We start from the raw sequence: 19,325 nt of genomic DNA on the forward strand, positions 1-19,325 counted from the left end.
CGTTGCGTTTCACGCGGACTCTATGCGGCGCTGCAGTGCAGATGCGCAGATGTCTCTAGTTGTTTTTCAAATAGCCTTTCGCAAATTCTTGCTTTTAAATTGAGTCGAACCGTTGCGAACCCCTGCGAACAGCAGGAAAAATTCGAAGGTTCGTCGAACCGTTCGAACCCCCGGGTTCGACGTCGAACATTGCGGTTCGAAAAAAGTTCGCGACACCTCTATACAGTATATGCACTTTTTGTGCTTGCAAGTACCGCTACAAGCCAACAAGAGAACTACAATTTGTCTTTGAATTGGCTACCGGAAACAGTCTGTGGCTCGACCAATAGGAACGGTTTTGGAATGTGCTTTTGCGTTTCGTCTCAAGAACCAAGGCGCGAGCTCATTAACATTGGGAACGTAGTTTTGACGCCGGCTGTCACCTCTGAGATCACGTTTAACAGGAAAAGATAATCGACCGCTACAAGCATGGTTACATCGAAAGCTTTTGCTGAAATATCTGCTTGCAGTGATCGTGACACATAAACTGCCATTCCAACAACAATTCAATTTTCATTTAAATAGATCATATTCATGGTTATTTCCCACTCGAGAACGCAAGCGCCATCAAGAAAACGTCTGCACTAGTATCATTCGCGCCATTATTGCATTATTTTATGTTGCAGAACTGCCGAAGACCTTTCCGAAAGCACACCACAGATATGATTATATAATACGAATTTAAAGGTTCCTCACGATTTCTGTTCAAAGATGCCTCGTTCCGGTACGGGACCCGGTCACGACAAGAAGCTCTTAAAGTGACAGTCCGGTCGAAAACATAGGTCTGGGAAACACCGCCTTATAATTTCTAATACTCCTCACAACAACTGTGCAAAATATTTCAGAAGAAATCGTATCGCACGATTTATATTCGACATTTTTCTATGCCGCAGTTGGTCCCGAGTAAAAGCCGCAGCGAGCTCTCGCGTGACGTGCATAAGAGCAATGCCGCACGTGACTTGCACATGCCTGTTTGCGCGATAGTTGATTGTTGCGTGCTAGCATTTGTCCATTATGATATTTTTGAGTAGCAATCACGCATTATGTAGACTAAAATGCAGAGTAGCGTCAATGTAAACACAGGGATCACGACGTAGCCTTCTGTTCAGTACACTCATAGACAAAAACACCTCTCTGCATTCCCAGCAACGGCGCAGTCCTCCGCTCCACTTTGTCCATTGGGGACGTCATACTCACGTGACGGCTGACGTACATAGAGGATCCTTGGGGCAAGGAGTATGCGAGGGAGAAAAACGAAACCGGATGTCTTCAGAGGAGTCTTTTTTTATTCGTCTCGAAAACTACGCCGTTTTGTGAGCTGAAACTTTCCACCCAGCATGTAAGCTTCCGTGACAATTGGAAAAAATCAACCTCCGGTTGTCCCGGACTGTCCCTTTAAGGATATGTTACCCTCCTCAAGGTCGTTCTCATGATGCGGTTCCCTGCTACAACACAATCCCATGCGTAAACGCTTGAGCATTGGTTGACTGCGCGTGACGTTTCATTCATATTGTTCACGCCTTCTCGGTTTGGATACCAATGACAGCTTAGCCGGCGTTCACACGGGGCAACTTTTCCCAGCAACTCTAAGCAACTCAAACCAACGTCTTTCGAGCAATTTCGAGTACTCGTTCACACGTAGCAACTCTGTAGCTCCACCCACAAGCAACCTTATGGCGACCGGAGAATGTGGGTTCGAATCCAACTGTTGGAATCTTTTCTTTAGCTGCTCTTTATCAAATTTCAGTCAGTTTTATTGCCCCAATAGATCATTATTACCTTCCAGAAATGGCAACTGATATGTTTTCGTGAAGTTCGTCAAAAAAGAAAAACGTTATCTCAGCTGGACCTGCAGGATTTGAAACCATGAATCCACGAACGAAATCCACAACGCCATCGGGAATCACGTGGCAATGCTCCCCTCACTGATTGGCCGGTGCACGAGCAACTTCTCAAGTTTTCGGTCGGCGAGCGATTCGCAGCAACTCTGAGCAACTCGAGTTGCTGGAGGTTGCCGGCTGACAGCAACTCCAAAGTTGCTCGTAGTTGCTGGAAAAAGTTGCCCCGTGTGAACGCTGCCTTAGAGAAAGTAATCAGGTCTATAGCTTTTGACGAGAATAGGGCCCCAGTTACCTCGACCATCTGGAGTTTAATTCTACGTAGGCATCATTTTGAATAAGGGTGTCAGGACAGAAGCCCCCAACCATGTATTTAAGCTGTTCATTATATGTGTTGCAGTTTTGACTCCAATAGGCCATTTCAGAAAGTTCCAGGGAGCAGCGCGCGCCCGGGCAGGGCGTGCCGGGAAATGCCGTGCAAAACGACAGCGATTTGGGGTGCGTTCCAAAACCTACTCGAGTCAACTCGGGAGTAGCTCTCTACCCGAAGCGCCGTTCCAAAACCGGGTTGAGTAACTCGATGACGTCACTACCCGCGTTCCAAAACAAGGTGGAGTAACCAGAGAGTTAACTCGATTCAACTCTCCTCCGAAGGCCGGTAAGGGAAGGTTCGCTAGAGTAATGACGTCATGCTTTTGTCGTCTGCTCTTTTCCGCTAAAGCGCGGTATCGAAACCAGCTGAACGTGTGGTTGTCGAAAAGCCTCTACCTCCACGACGGGTTATCAATACACAACTGGACACCGAAATGGCAACACTCTCCGGATGCGGATTGTGCGACATGGTTTTCGAGGACCAGGCGAACGCCCAAACACATGTGAGCTGGATACATTTCCCAGGACAGTCTCGCTGGTGCGCATTTCTATGTGAAACGTTCAAAACTATATTAGGAGCAAGGGCTATTACTGACCATTATTATTATTATTACTTTTGTGTGCGTGTGTCGGAAATGGGAGTTTAAATGGAATGTTACCTTTACAGTTGTAAGGTGGTTTGTCGGTACGTTCATGTGAACAGGTTTCAGATAAAATGTGTACCGTAGGCGCAGGCTAGCTGGTGGATAAATGCTTGGGTGGAACTTGGATAAATTCTGAGCTGTGTAAGGAAGGGACAACACGACAGCACTCTGTCACGAATTTCCAGTCTTTTTGCCAGAGCTCAGACTTCTTTCAGGATGAATGAAACAGGAGGCTTTTGCGCGATACGTGTACTATCAGAACCGCTTCATGGCGCTCTGATTACGTTTTTTGTTTCAGCCGTTCAGCTCAAATTCGACTCCGACGCCGCGGACATTTCCGTGACCCAAACCACTACCTCAGTTCCAAGATTCCAACCAGCAGCTTCCACCTTTTGTATTTTTCATCTTCTGTCGTCATGATGTTCACATTTTTCTTTTTTTATTTCTTTTGACTACCAAATGCAACGGGATGTATACCACTTCATGCATTTGGGGTAGCTAATGGTACGTGAAAACTTCCACCCCACAAAAAATTAACAAATAAATAACGACAATGTCAGCTGCCTTTCCCTTTCATTCTCCAATAGAGTGGCTTAAGAATAATTCTGCAGTGTCTTGGAAGAAATGCCACCAGACAAGCAATCTCTGAATGTAACTGTACAGTCAGTATAACTACATACACAAAGTGCTGAAAAAGCCAAATGTCCCCTGGGCCGACAAGACAGAGTTCAACTATGTCCGACGGGGCATGGTGGCTCCTGTAAACGGCTCACAATACATTCCCAGTCGCCGTTATCGTCGCTCTGTAAAATAAATCTGACGCGCGCGAGATGAGAGCGGTGCCGACACCGGCCTCCATCTTAACTCGATCGGAGTCCCCCATGCGTTCCCAAAGCTACTCGACCGGGCCCGTACTCTGTGGTCACATGGTAGAACTCGGTCATGTGACCTACTCGACTCGAGGGTTTGTTTTGGAACGCACCCTTGCTATCGTCTCCGATCGTCGTCGTCGTCCTACTGGTGTATGCAGCGTCCCTGTCGCTCCATGTCCCTATCCCTCTGATACATTTTTCTTTGCGTTCGGTATTTAATTAAAAGAGAAGATGTTGAAGAAAATCAATATTTCTATTATCGCACCTGTCTTCTCCGTTGCTGTGTCCAAGACGGTGTCTGAAAGGAAGAAAAATCTCGTTACGCGTATTCTGCTGCTTGCACGTGAGCACACTGTTGTCAACGTTTCGACCTATGACCGGGCATTTTCCTCTATTGGTAAAATGCCCTCAACTACGCATTATTCATCCACTGATGTTAAACGATTTCCATTGTATCGTGTATCAGTGATACAGCTGTCAGATGGAAAATATTCGCGCTTGGATCAGTCACTTCGTCAATGGGACCTTCCAGTGAGTGACGCGCTGAAGCCACCACGTTCGAGGGTCATCACAAGGAAAATGTAAATGGCAACAGTCATAAACTAAGTAGTGCCCATATATCCATGTAAATAAGCAACGAGCTAATTCGTTAGCAACAAAACATCTATTTTGCAAGTAGCATCAGGGCACTATAATGTGGCAAGAGAATTTATGCATACGCCCGCTAGATATTTTTGCAGCACGAGAACTACCTCTATACGAGAGAACTACGAGCTACTACCTCTCAACTATCAGATTATGCAACATGTATAACTACCAATGGTAGAAGTACAAGGGTGCAGGCGAGCTGGTACATTGTAAAACGACGATAAAACCTGAGACACGGAACAGAAAAAGACAACACGACACGTTCTGTCGTGCTGTCTCTTTCTGTTCCGTGTCTCAGGTTTTATCGTCGTCTTACGTATAAATACAGTTGTCAGAAACGGAAATATTTCTTGAAAAGTGATGAGATGATAGTTTCGTTGTTACTATTAGTCGTCAGAGTACGAATACGTATCTCACGAGAACGCGAGGTGTCCTACAGGATTACAGAGCACGACGTTATCTGCAGTGTTATCGGTTACCCTTGGGGATACTGAAGCTCGTGAGGCACAAACGAAATTGACAGTTGTGTGATGTATTTTTGTCTTTCTGAACCGGCGGTAAGTGCTGCCTCGTATAGATCTCTTCAGAAGCGCGGTCTCTAAGGGCATTTTCGATCGATACTTCGCTTGTAACACTCAAAATCGCGACAATGTATAAGTGAATATACCAGGCAGGCTAGCTAGTGTTGGCTTGATGACGTTAACATTGCCTTGAGTTTGAGGCAAACCACAGCACTAGTAGAACACACGACAGACTCAAGAACCAGATATGAAGTTTTCATACGCCAGGGAGACAGGGTAAAAAGAAAATAGTAGAGTACACTTCGGCGTCTCGGCGAAAGTGAATATGATGCACGTAACACGAACCTGTTAACGGTCAATGAGAGCGTTGCAAACTGCACGAGGAAACGTGTGGTATCCAAAGGATATAAATTCATGCTGTCTCAACGAACATGCGAAAAGATGATGAAAAATATAATAAGAGCAAATAAACTAAGAATAAGAAAAGAGAAAATGCAACACAAAACCTTGTCGAGAGTACAAGGTTACAAACTAAGGAAGTGTAGCAAAATGGTGTTTGAGTCTGTCGTGTTGAATTAGCGAGGATAATATATGTTATCCCGGGGTAACGTGGTTAATGAGAGCGAAAGCAGCATCTTCTTCGGTAAGCAAAGCTTGCGTTTGATGGAAATATTATTATCGGTTTCCGAAACATATTCGGAAAGCGTCCAGTGGTTTGGCCAAGGCAGTGAACGCGCCTCTTTCGTTGGCAGTCACTGACCAAGTCGTCATACATTCCAAAGAGTAGAAGCTTGTCAACCAGGGGTGTCCTAGAAGGCCAGAGCCAGAGGAGATATTTAAGTCAGAACTCTGCTGAAGCTGCAAGGCACATGTCATAAAACCGTTGTTCTTGAATTCGGGTTTTCCAGAGAGGTCAATGTACGGGGTCGTAACGGAAATTCCCGAAGAGCGAGCATGCCAATGGAGAGAGAAAGAGAGAGAAAATGGAAACCTGAGATGCGATCCAAAAGCGAGCATTGTGTGTATAACAGTGTATAAGAGACAGTGTATAAGATACCACAAAATGTATTTCAAATGGAGCACGAATACTCCCCCCGAAAAAGTATTGAGTAAAATAACAAGATACCAGAAATAGTATTTAAATACAGCATCTTAAATGCAATACTCTAAATACCTACAAGTCCGAAAGAGAGTGACCAACCCTTCTGGGAGCAAGGTTGGCTTGCACACACTTTTCTGGTTGCTGTCATGGAGGATTCTAGTAGAGTGCGGGACAGAATGTCCTTGTAGGAGGGTTCCGGGAAGGTCTGCCGAACAACCTGAACAGGCCTCCAGACGTTTAAAAAGTTCAGAAGCACTTGATTTCTTTTTGACATTGCTAGAGTGTCCACGAAAAGTTTATCGTAGAGGCACTTGCCGGCCCTGCCAGTATAGGAACCCCAGCACTCTTCTGTGGAATATGCAGGCCTCAGCGTAAACACGGGGGCCAACTGGGCAACCCTGGAAGTATTGTGCAAGAACGTGCAAGAGCACCTACTTTCGACTCATGCTGTCACACGTTTTGTGCTGGGTTGTAATAAACCGCTTTGTGTGTTTCACTCCTTAATGAGTGATTTGGCATTTCCACAGCGACAACTCGGCTACATTTCAGAAGTGGGGTTGGATTGGTGACCGACCACTCGCGGTGAGCAATCTTTACGCCCAGCGATAAATAGTGACTGCAATGCCAAGACACAAAGGATGAAATGGTACGTCGAGCCCTGGTGGAAGACTCTGGCGCTAGCCTATCTACTAGCGACAGGGCCTCGAGCACACCAGATGCAACACCAGCAAGGCGCACAGTAAGCTCCGAACTACAAGCTTCCGGTTTCGACATGATTATGAAGGCCGCTGTAGAGACAGCCTTGAGAGAAGTCATGACTTTTTAGGCTTCCCAGACGGTGCAACCTAGAGTCACTAAATTGGGAGCAGAGTAGCGACAATGAGCCACGCCGACGAGCGATTTCGCCATCTTGGGACTGTCGAAGCTGCTTCGCCTAGCAACGGGACGCCAATCCCCCCCTTCTTCGACGGAGAACTGCGCGCAGTCGAGCCAGCTCGCAACCGAGAAAAGCGGTTTTCGATAGAGGGGACTCAACATGGACGGGTTCAACATGGATTCTTGGAAGAAGAAACCACGTGATACGATCGGCCCAATCGTGGACACTGAACGGCGGCTCCGGCGCGGAAAAGGAATGCGATACTCTGTACCCCTTTTTAGTGACTCTATAGTGCAACCCGATCCTCGTGCTCCTCACATATCAAGGGAGAGTGCAAAACTTCTACCTGCGTTCAACCCCACCGACAACGCCCTGATGTCCGCGAAGGAGTGGATAGCAAGAGTGGATGATTTGGCATCTGCTCACGGGTGGAATGACAAGCAGACTTGTTGCTACGCATTATTGCTCAATGGAGCGGCGAAGACGTGGCATGAGGGTGTTCCCACCTCATATACAGAACTTGGACCGAATGGAAAGAAGCTGTGCTAAAGGCTTTTCCCGACAGGGTGAGCAGCCATCGCCGATTCCCCGACATGGAATCCAGAAGAAAACAGAAGAACGACTCAATTGAGCAGTATTACTACGATAAGCTAACGAAGTGTCGACGTTGCATGCTGGGAGATACCGTTTGCTGTGGAGTACATAATCGGTGGCATTGGCGATGAATATTATGCTCGAGCACTGGGTTCGGCTACGTTCACGTCCACTAAGGACTTATTGTGCGCGCTGAAACGCATTGGTGACCGAATTTCATCAATACAGCATTCCGTAGCTCGACATTGTGCAGGGCCTCAGGTGGCAAAAAGTGACAAGAAAGATGACACTTTGAAGAAGGACGGTGGAAATAAGGGACTACGATGTTACAACTGTAATGAGCTTGGTCATATTTTCTCAGATTGTCCACAACCTTAGAAACGACTACGATGCATAAACAGTAAGAAGACTGGTCATGCAGCGTCAGACTGTCACAGCCGTGTACAAGCTAAAAAGTCAGATACTGTGTGCGTTCCGGAAGGAACAGATCCTCAGATAAATAATGGCATGTATTTCATGGACGCGAAAGTAAACGGTAAACGTAATTCAAGGGTACTTGGATTTTTGCAGTCAATGCGTTACACTGCGACAGTCGGATGAAACATCGATTCAACTTGATGGCAATTGATGGCTACGTGTTCTGAGGCTCGAACACATAGAAGGGACAAATGTATACACAGCCTCAAGTGCCTATAAATTAATGAAGGCGTGTTCAGAAGGTATGTTCTGAATGAAGGTGTGCTGTAGAGGTGTGTTAGCTTAGCTCAACTGGTGGAGCCCTGGACCGGTAATCCAGAAGGTGTGGGTTCGAGTCATACTGCTGGCTAACCTTTCCAGTGACTTCCTTCTTTCTTCATCGATTCAACTGGCGTACCAAAAGCTACTGAAACCTTGTTCCATCTGTCGATACGGGTCAGGCCAGGTAGTCCCAGTGGGTCAAGCCAGAGCGACTGTCAAGATAGGCCAAACTACGGCCGACGTCGAATTGTACATTGTACCAGATGACGATTCTTGTGGGACAGCCGTTTACTGAGCAAAAGCACATAACAGTGGTGCGTCGCAGAAATACTGCTGAGTTTTCGAGGAGCCGATCACGGACGATGATGGCGCGGATGCTTCACTTCTGGATATAAAGATACTTGATTTGCCTCAGCGACGAGTGAGCATGTGATCTTCCGAGGCTAGTTATTCCTTGAGACAGCGTTGGATTCGTATATCTTTCGGTACCAGGAGACACCCCACCAGGCAGTTTCTTCATCGAGGCGCAATCCAGACCGCAACTGTGCCGTGAGCACAGCAATCCCCAATGCGTAGTGAGTGTGGAAGATGATGGCTCAACGTGAGTACCCGTTGTAAACGTCTCTTCTCATTACATTAGTTTTCAAGCTAAGGAATGAGTTGTTCGGGGATGCTCTTGCATTGAAGAAGCATCATGTCGTCATATACGTCGACCGAAGAAAGAGAAATCACGTCTATTAACCCGTCAACCGTTAATATTCGAGAAGCCATTTCGGAAGAAGATCGTGAGAACCTTCTCCAAATTCTTGGCGAGTACTGCAACTGGTTCGCCACTACTCTTACCGAACTGGGCTTCACAAAGTTCACAGAAAGGCACATAGATCGAACTAACGATGTTCTAGTGACTTTTCGGCCGCACGTAGTATTCAGAACTAGAGAAGGTCTGGAACCTAGTGGATGACCTAAAGAATGCTGGAATTGCTGTAGACTCTAACTCTGCCTACTCCAGTCGTTTTACTCGTGCGAAAGAAAACTGGAGAACCAAGGTCGCGCATTAACTTTCGAGCCCTGACCAGTGTCACGAAACCTTACCGTTATCCATTACCACCAATGGATGACCAGCTAGACAGGTTGAGAGGTCACTGTTACTTCACTAGTCTGGTCTAAGCATTCGGGTACTACCAAATACCGATAGCTAAGAACTCTCAACACAAAACAGCGTTCGTTACTCCTGACGGTCAATACGAATTTGTCTAGATGCCATTCGAGCTCACCAATGCCTCTGTAGTCTTCTAGAAACTGATCAATGCCGTCTTGGGTCCACTGCGTTACTCAGTAGCGACGGCCTACATGGATGACGTTCCTATCCCGTCGGTAACAGTCACTGAGGGTCTTGAGTCCCTTGACAAAGTGCTTCGTGCTTTGAAAGACGCTGGGCTGACGCCTCGCCTGAGCAAGTACTACTTCCTTCAAGACCAGTTTCATTATTTGGGCTACCAGGTGTCCGCGCAGGGCATAAGACCTGGGCATTTAAAGGCTGCAAGCATCCGTAACTACCGACGGCCCACGGACGTCCATGGTGTGCCACAGTTTTTTGGGACTTACTGAACACTACAGGTGATTCGTAAAAGGATACGCGAATATCGCATTGCCTCTAATCACATTAACATACAAGAATACCGCTTGGGAGTAGACTACTGAACGTGAAATCGCTTTCACTACTCTGAAGGAAAAAAAAAAAAAGATTGTTGAGCGTCCCGTTCTGGCTCACTATTCACAGACTGCCGAAACACAGATTCACACTGACGCAAGCCAAGACGGCCTTGCCGCTATTTTAAAGGGACTCTGACCAGAAACTGTGGGAGCTCTTTCGTACCTGTAGTCGATAAAGCACCCAACAAGGACTCTCCATGCGAAAATTCACGCATTAAAACCCCACGGATTCTCTAAACTCGAATTTTAAACATTCGACTTCATCCGAGTGCAGCACGCCTAGCGTCAAACCGAGAAAACATACGTTTATATAGAATATCCACCCCGGCCCACCATCAAGATGACGTCAACACGGGGGCCACTCGCAACACCCACAATTGGCTCAAACGCGTCACGTGGTCACGCAATATCTGTCAATTTCCTTCATGAAATGGCATTTCTACGTTAATATGTTTTTGTTACAGAGCCTCAAAAAGAAAAATATACCCTGCATTTATCACCTGCAACAGTTTCTACGATTTTCTTTTCAATCTGTACACGGCGTTCGATACATGCTTCCGTATCCGGTCACCTGTAATGGATGCCGTATGCCGAGCTTGCGAACTGCGAACTTGTGTGACTCCCGGTTCATCCTCTTTGTTCGGGTCATTGGGTTGGTGTTGGAGTTGGTCACCATATTCTGAACGTTTCACCTATCGTTGTGGTGTACTGTTCTTGATCTGCTGCGAAGCGACGAACCACAACGGCAGTCACTCGCAGCGAAATTTTGTCTGCTGCATCTCAAAGGAGCATAGGGACCTGATGATACCTTCAACTAAAGAAACCAAATGTGCTCTCGTGTGGTCCTGACGGAAAAGTAGTATCAACAAGGTTAGCACATTTATTTTTCAGTTCCAAGTCTACGTACTGAAAACCATGCAGGTGCAGTCGATCATTCTCGTAGCTGTTGTGTAACGCGTATGCTTTCTTACATATCCCACAGAACCCTCCACTTTTTCAACCAAGTTATCTTTATGAGATCCTTTTGATGGCTTCTTACTAGGCTATGCCGCTCCGAAGCATTGAGATGACGAAGCGTCGTGGTAGCTGCACCTCTGCCTTCGAAAGATGAATCAGTCATTCCACACTGTGCTTACTGGCTTTGTATAGAGTCTGGCAAATCCGACACACTTGGACTGCCTTTTTCAAGAAAGTTTGAAATGTAAGTATGTGTATATTGGTTTCACATATCCACCACATATTGAGCGTGTGTATGATTGTACTTTATATGCTACAGCGTATCAGCGTACAATATTATTCAACACGTAGTGTAGCAAACTCGACATCAGTCACACAAAGCCAACAATTGCCTTTTCTTCAATTGCTTATTTTTATCATATGTTTTTGTCTATATCTCAATTTACCAACCAACAAAGTATATTATTTTAGTATAATCGTCTGATATTTAACAAATCACAGTTTTACCATGGTTTTGGCACACTATAGCCCGAGTTGCTTATGCGTCATTAAATTGAATCATCATCATCTTCAACTGCCATTACTCAGTTGAAGTGCCAGGTGGATATAATGATATGGCGAGATATATTTTTTTGCTGTCATCCTGGAATTGCTCATTTCAGAAGAATAGTCACCGTGAAGCTTGTTTTCGTTTTCAGAAACATTAAGAGGACTAAAACCAAACGCTTTTCTTTCAGAGCATCCCTTATGCACCTGCATTTCAATTCCAATCTGTATTACAAGAATGACAGACCACTCAACAGAGATGAACATCTGAAAGTGAAAGAGCTGGAATGAAGATACGTTAATCTGTGTCAAAGGTTCTTAGTATGTGTGCGAGTCGAGGACATAGGTCTCAAGCTAATTCCTGTCTTCAGAAGAGGTGACAACTATGCTCCTTCTATCTATTAACCAGCTCCACTTTTTAGGGTTCCCTGTAAACTAATGGATCACATCATGTACTACCACGTTGTCAACCAAGTCGAGTCTGTCGATTTCTTTTTTTACATTCCAGCATGGCTTTCGAAAAGGGTATTCAGGCAAAACTAACGTAGTGGAATTCGTTCACAGCATTTCAAACTGTCTTGATTTCTGGGTCCACGTAGATGTAGTATTCTTTTTATTTTGTAAGGGCTTTTGACACTGTGCTCTATGCTCGCGTGTTGGCTAAAGTAGCCTAATTAAAATTTGATCCTGCTACCTGGATATGCAGTTTCTCAACTAACCGTAACCGTGGCGACAACTCGTGAGGAGAACCTATCATATCGCCACCATGCAGCATTTTTTATGTTACAATCGCTTCACATTTTAATCTAGTGAAAAGCAAGGCCTTTTGGTGATCGGTCTTGTATGATTACGTGCCCCTCCTTTATGTAACACCACACTGGGTTCTTCAACCTATGAGAGATAAATAAATATATTGCCAAGTATATTGTCTACAAGGCTCGTTATTCCATTTCACCACACTACCACAAGCAATTGTTAAGAGTAGTGGCCCAGGGTATGAAACTCGCCACTAATCATCATTCAAACAAAGTTCATAATGTAAAATCCTTTACTCAGAACACTGGCTTAACACAACAATTAAGAATAAAGAGAGTAAACGTTTCATTGCCTATCCAGGTGGCATCATCCCTCCAACAGAGAACAATCAAAAACAACAACAAAGGAGTCAAATCAGTGGTTCGCATTCCTTTCATCCAACGTATTTCATACGCTATTTGGAGGGCACTGTGCCCATCAGGCATTTTGACTGTGCATATCAAGTTGAGTGCATAGAATGTGATGCAACCTACATTGGCGAGATAGACAAAAGATGTGGGACTAAAAGAGCCAGTTGCCAGGGCTACTAATCCTTAGCGTAACTAAACAGGACCGAATCAGTCTACCACTGCTGTCCTAAGCGACATATATTTTGATGGTGCAGTAACCTTTGCTCATGACTATAGCGATGGGGCCCTAGAAAGTTCTTAGAATCCTGCTTTATCAGGCGTGATGCTTCAGCCTGTGATACATACCGTGTCCCCCTATCGGATGTGGAAGATTCCCTCTTAGATAGGCTGATGTGCTCATCTTTGGCCTCTGTTGTACTGATGATGCCACCCGGATAGGCGACAAAACGTTTACGCTCTGTTTTTACTTGTTGTGTTGAGCGGTGCATGGCACAGCGTATGTACGAGCCAGCTCCATTTCAGAAGCCTGAGAACACTCAAAGCAATTAGTGTGCTAGCGCCAGATATGGTGTACAGCATTACATATTTGCTTTTGCTAGGGCAACTAAGTAGGGTGGATAGAAAGGCAGTTACAACCTGTTTCCACAAAAGACACTCAGATTCATTAGCGATTTCCTCCAAGAGAGCCAAGGCTTTTTCTAGATTACTAGAACATGGGTACCTGGTTATAAATAACAAGAATTCATCTACCAGAAGTCAGTGTTTCACACACCCTGCTTTCCATCAACACTATTAAAAGGTGTGTCCCCCAAACCTGCACAAAATCAGACGCAAGCCCACTTGCCACCAAGCCAATGAGTTGTGCCTCACAGTCAGTGCAATCAAGGGAATCTATCACTGAGGCTCAGAAAAGCTGTTTTCCATCGGGATCTGATCCAGCACTGAGCCGTGAGTAGCCCCGTGAAAGTACCAGGGTTTCTTCGAATTTTAGATGTGCCAGCGTTTGTTTTCCTCCCCTCCTTCTTTTTATGTAGTAGCTGATTACTTTAGCCTTGTACTGCTTTGGAGATTGAAGATGTGGAGATGATGTAAGAGGTGGAACTAGGCTTTATGCAAAATGAGGCAAAGTGTGACTATGTACAAATCTGAGAATGTTTATGTATCATTCACACAAAGAGAGGATACGTGTTACATCTTTTTCCGGTTTTGATATTTATTTATTTATGAATATATCTCAAAGGCCATTGCAGGCATTACATGAAGGGGGACATCAACATGGGTCACTTAACAAATACGGAAGTTACAAGAAACATACATATTTGGAAGATAAGACTATTTTTCGTTCGTTCATCAGTCTTGCTCAAGAAATTGTTCACTGTAGCAATGGTACACAATGTCACAAAAGGAGTGCTCATCTATTGTTCCGCAAGACTCATTAAAAAGGGCTAGTGCTGTGTTTCAACACAACATATTGAACTCATGAACCATGCATCATCCTGAGAGCTATAGATCATCCTAAATACAGATGCTGAATTATTTTACATGTGATAGACGAGCTGTGCGAAGAGGTACCCCCAGTTAGGATCTTGGGTACTTGAAGCCTGTGGCATTTTCTGTGGGAAAGGCTTGCCAGACCCTCTTCACTGCACAGGCTGGGATGACCATGATCTTGTTTTTCCCAAGCTTGTGCCATACTCACCTTGCAAAATGGCGGTACGCAGTGTATCTGCATCGTCTACACAGATGTACATAAAATATAGTTTAGGCAAATAGGTAACCGGTTACAGTACAGTGTGTGTGCAATGTCATTTCTACATGTACCTGAGAGCAACTGTTTACCTGCCCACACCTTGTACATTACTACACATGCTGTGTGCTTTTAGAACCCAACATTGTTTTACTTTTCACTGAATCGACAATCAAGAACACTCAATATCGCTAAAAACCTACGTTAAAACCTTATGCACAGGGCAATACATAAAAACGTGACTCAGGACACAGCACACTGACAATTACAAAATTGCTTATATTGGTTTTCTCCAGTTCAGAGTCGTGTACTGTATAGCCTTTTTATGTGCTGCGCCCTGTACTGGAGTTTTTAACCCCTTTATTGCAGGACCAAACCAGTTTTGGACGTACAAATTTTAACATCGTTCGACAAGGACACATGTGACTTACTTGTGAATATAGTCGCTCATAGGTTCGCGCTGCCCACGGAGTTCAATATGCGACCTTCAGGACAGTCATATTGAAGAATAGAAGTTGGAAATCTTTGTGGGTTGTAATGCACTCATACTGCAGTCATTCGGCAGTGTTTTCGAGCTCCTTGCAGCACAAGCATTCGATCTCCTTCGGCATTATGACACACCAGCCACACCGGCACCATGAACAGCAAGTGCGCATTAGATATCAGAACACGAAATTTCTGAGAACGTTTACATGTTCGATCACAGTGTGCGTTAAAAAGCTCATCGCTTACCTGAAGACAGGCGACTCATGCTGTTTGCTTCATCTGTGACTGATGTTCGTAGAGCTCTAACTTCGTCTCGCATTCGCGACATCGGCGACGTTTCGAAAGCCTACCGAGCTGTTCAGCACGCAGAATTTTCTTCTCGATCGCAGAAAGTTCAGAAAGAATTTCCGGGCTCGAAGTCTCCGCATTTCTTCCTTCGACGTCCATATTGAAGATCGCTTTCCGGACGGATGCCGGCGCTCTCACAAACTCACTAACAACAGAACTTCCGGTCCGGGCGCCCAATGAAACGTGGCCCTCGTGATTTCGTCACGCACACGGAAATTGGCGGATGTCCACTGCAAAGAGGCTAGATTTCGGCCCCGATTGCGGGAGTTGAGGGGGAAAAGCGAAGCCGGTTTTCAGCTCCCCGTTTGGCAAACTTTGCCTCCGCGCACAGCCAAAATATTTCGCGTGTGGCTTGGAGGCATATTATACCTTCGTAATAGATACAAACGAAATATTTGTCGAACTTCTGGTCAGAGTCCCTTTAAAGCAAGAGAGCGTGGGCAAGTCGTCACGTTGCCTACGCGAGCCGTAGAACGACCGACGCCGAACGCATGTACCATTCACATGAGCTAGAAACCCTGTCGATTGTATGGGCACTTGAAAAAATCCAGTGTATGTTCTGCGACGTGGTGACCGACTACGACGCCACGCGGTGTAAACTTAACAAACGACATTTGCTCCCACGAGTCGCACTTTTGACGTTGAACATAAGCCAGGAGTTCATATGCCTCGCGTCGATGCTCGCAGCATATCTCCGGTGGGAAACCCCGAAGACACTGAGACAACAACCAGCTTAGCGCTGGCGACCCTAATGGATGACGATTGGCTCGCCGCAACACAAGCTACAGAATCCAAAATCCGCGACATCAAGATGAGATTGCAGAAGACACAAAGCATGTCCAGTGGTGATCTTGATATCAAGAAGAACTACACCGTCAAGGGAAACCGCGTGTATAAGAAAGCTTGTGGTGACGACAGCCACATACGTTGGCTAGTTCCGGATTTTCCTCGCAGGAGTGTGGTCTTCCTGTACCATGACTATTTAGGACATTTTAGACGCGAGAAGACAATGAAGAAACAAGAGGAGACATATTGGTTTCCCCGTATGAAAAGATACGTACGCCGGTACCTAGCGCCCTGCCTAGAGTGCCTCTACAATAAGGCACCATCTGGAAGAAGACCAGGTTACGTGCATTCCATTGACATAGTAGGGGTTCCTTTCGATACCCTCCACCTTGGCCGCCTTGGTTCCTTGGCCACCTCCACGTTCCCTCATGAGAAGGAGAAGCATGAGCGTGAGGATGATAGTCGCCGGTGTTACTCTAGATGGGCTACGGCAGGGCTAGGATAGCTGTATAATAATTTGAGCCTCAGTTGTCTCGCGACGTAAACCCCCAATTATATATATAATAATTTAAGCGCTTTGTCCTGCCTACTTCTTTTCAGAGTACGTTCCTATTGTGCCCCACCTTACTATAAATAATCTTTACCTTCTAACGGTGCGACGCATTGAGTGCTGGTTGAAGGTTTACTCAGCACGAATCAGTACAGAGTTGTTTTACGCAATATTGTTTTTGCGAGACTTTTAAGCACCCAACTGCCCACACTTTCAATACTACATACAGTTAGGGTTGCCACCAGGCCGGTATTATACCGGCACGGCCGGTTATTTGCTCGCTCTGCCGGTTGCCGGTAGGAAGGTGATACCGGCAGCCTTTTGCCGGTATGTGTGACTCAAGACCTTTCATGGAGGCTTTTACGGGGTTTTCCCATCAACATTCCACTACAGCTTGAATAAATGGAGGAGCGCAGACACAACTCCGCAGTTACCAGTCGTTTTCTTAGTTATTCATTAATGCGGTGGTTGTGCAAAGCTGTTGGTGGTTGTGTCGAGCCAGCTTGAACTTAGGCCGTATCATGAGATCTCCGCCTGCAAAGAAGGGTTTGTCTGCGTCGATGAGCTTCTCAAAGTGAGTCGCAGTCCAATCCGGTTGCTCCAATACGATCCAATGTAGGGTTCATGCCTGTTTATAACAATTTCTAGCATCAATGATCCAGCCACACACAGGAACATACGTTTCCTCGTATTATCTTGAGTGAGCACGCTCGCTCTTGTTGTCATTCCCTCTGTGCTCGTCCACCCCTCACCCACTTTCCCTTTCCCGGGAGTCTTTCCTCCTTTCCCTCTATTCTACCTCCTCTCCCTCAGCCGGTATTTTTCACTACGAAAGGTGGCAACCCTACATACAGTGCGTTCTTCACTAACGCAAGCATCCACCAGTAACAACGAGATAATTTTCGAAACGTAAAGAGATTTGTTCTGCGTACCAAGTCCCTATTTTGTTGGTTGATGGGGTTGCTTCCAGCATTACGGATAGCAGAAACGATCGTGCAGAAACAATCTGTGCAGAAGAGCTACATCTACAACGTGGAACCAATGAATCACACATGTGTGTAGATGCCGCGTATCACTTTGAAGGAACATCGACAAGATTTCGTTCTGTTTGCTTCATTTATTTTACTTTGAAAGGTATGCGGAGCAGTTTCGAAAGATGGTAGTACAGCTTAACAGCGTGTCGCGGAGAGTTGGCTAACAGATTGCCCCTCTGGAACGATGTCGACTACCATTTGCGTAAAACGTCGAATTGGGCCTGTTGGTAGGACTAGGACATCATGAAATTAAAAGCGCTAAAACCAAACGAAGAGACGAGATGTGTGTTCTCGTCTCTACGTCTCGAGTTAGTGCTCTTTTGCACTCAGAACACGGTTCATCCAGGGGACTGCGGGTTTGCACCCTTCCAAGGCCCCCAGTAACTTCGTGGCAGGGCACAAGTTGCTTTGACACGCCGTGTTTCGCGAGGGTGGCAAATTCCGCGTGCCATGTGTGGATATTTTAGCGGACGTTAAAGAACCCCCTAGGGAGCAAAATTAATGGGCAGACCGAGCTCTGTGGCATCGCTCATGATCATAGCCGTTTCGCAACGTGAAGCCAGGAGTTATTATTTGTTATTACCTTACGAGAGATTACCTGCCACCGCGCCCTTAAAAACACAATGTCTTAATATACACTGAAAATAATGGCCCTTGCACGGCTTGTACCCATCACGGCAAACTGAGGCAGAGTACTTATTGGTCAGTATTATCTCCACTGAACCACATTTTTCGCAACTCATATGCAACAGCTACGAAACATGCCGAACCGCTGCGCACATGTCCACGGTCACAACGAGGAGAAGTCCGCCCCCCCCCCCCCCCCCCCCCCCCCAAGACGAGTGCTACGCCTCTCTCCGAACCACGAGAAAAGATTCGACACCGTCGGCGTGCGGAGTATGCGGCGCGTTCGGCCACTTCTCTTTTCTTACACCGTGGTCGTGGGACACCCTATATATGTGGCACACGACTTCTGTCGCGTAATATTCTCAGGAAAAAAACTCTTAAAATACGCGTGGCACAAGAAGCGTATTCAGATTTAGAGTGTATGGGTGGCTGTTGTGAAGCGCTGCCTATTTTCTTCAGGACTACAGTGCCAGGTATTGGCACAACGGCGGTAACGCCGCATACATAAGAATGTACACACATATGTACGACATGTACTCCTACATATGAATGTACAGAAGAATATGACACCAACCACACCAAACGAAATTTTGACATTTTGATTTTAACACTTTATTTATTTATTTATTTTTCAGCTGCAGCTGAAAATCGCTCCCTATGCAACCTGCTTGAAGTTTGCTTGTTGCAGCCGTTCTACTTAATGTTACATTACGTGCGTGCTTAGAGTCGGTAAATTAGTTGATGTACACACACAGGAAAACACAGTGTATTAGTCAGGTTCTGACTAATAGGCTGTACCGCTTTCTGAAGATGTTTCTATAGAGCCAGGCACATCCACCTCGAGCACCCATCGCGTGCGTCGACCGCTATAGACACGGAAATCGACCCTTTTCCCACGATTCTTAGAAAGTACCCGTCACATATTGCCTCGTGCACTTATTGGCTCCCAAGCAGCGCAATGTAGAGATAGTCGAGTGCAATGGTGGATGGACGGCATGTATCTTGTCAACATTCTTTAGTTTCACTGGTTTGTTCAAGACCTTCCACCTAGCCGCCCACCCACATGGCACTCGACTTTCAGTACATTGTGCTGCTTGGTCTGCTTCTTTCTACTTTTATC

General features: G+C 45.8%; 1 protein-coding gene across 1 annotated transcript in view; it reads right to left on the minus strand.

The window, feature by feature from the left end:
* The window catches only part of LOC135399541 (uncharacterized), a 163,152-nt gene that overhangs the window by 128,671 nt on the left and 15,156 nt on the right, over positions 1–19,325 (minus strand). The window contains exon 5 of the mRNA XM_064631283.1: positions 4,031–4,063. Coding sequence (XP_064487353.1) covers positions 4,031–4,063 — 33 coding nt within the window. The remainder of the gene's footprint in view (positions 1–4,030; positions 4,064–19,325) is intronic.

This window comes from Ornithodoros turicata, chromosome 7, assembly GCF_037126465.1.
Source record: "Ornithodoros turicata isolate Travis chromosome 7, ASM3712646v1, whole genome shotgun sequence".
Classification (NCBI taxonomy): Eukaryota; Metazoa; Arthropoda; class Arachnida; order Ixodida; family Argasidae; genus Ornithodoros; species Ornithodoros turicata.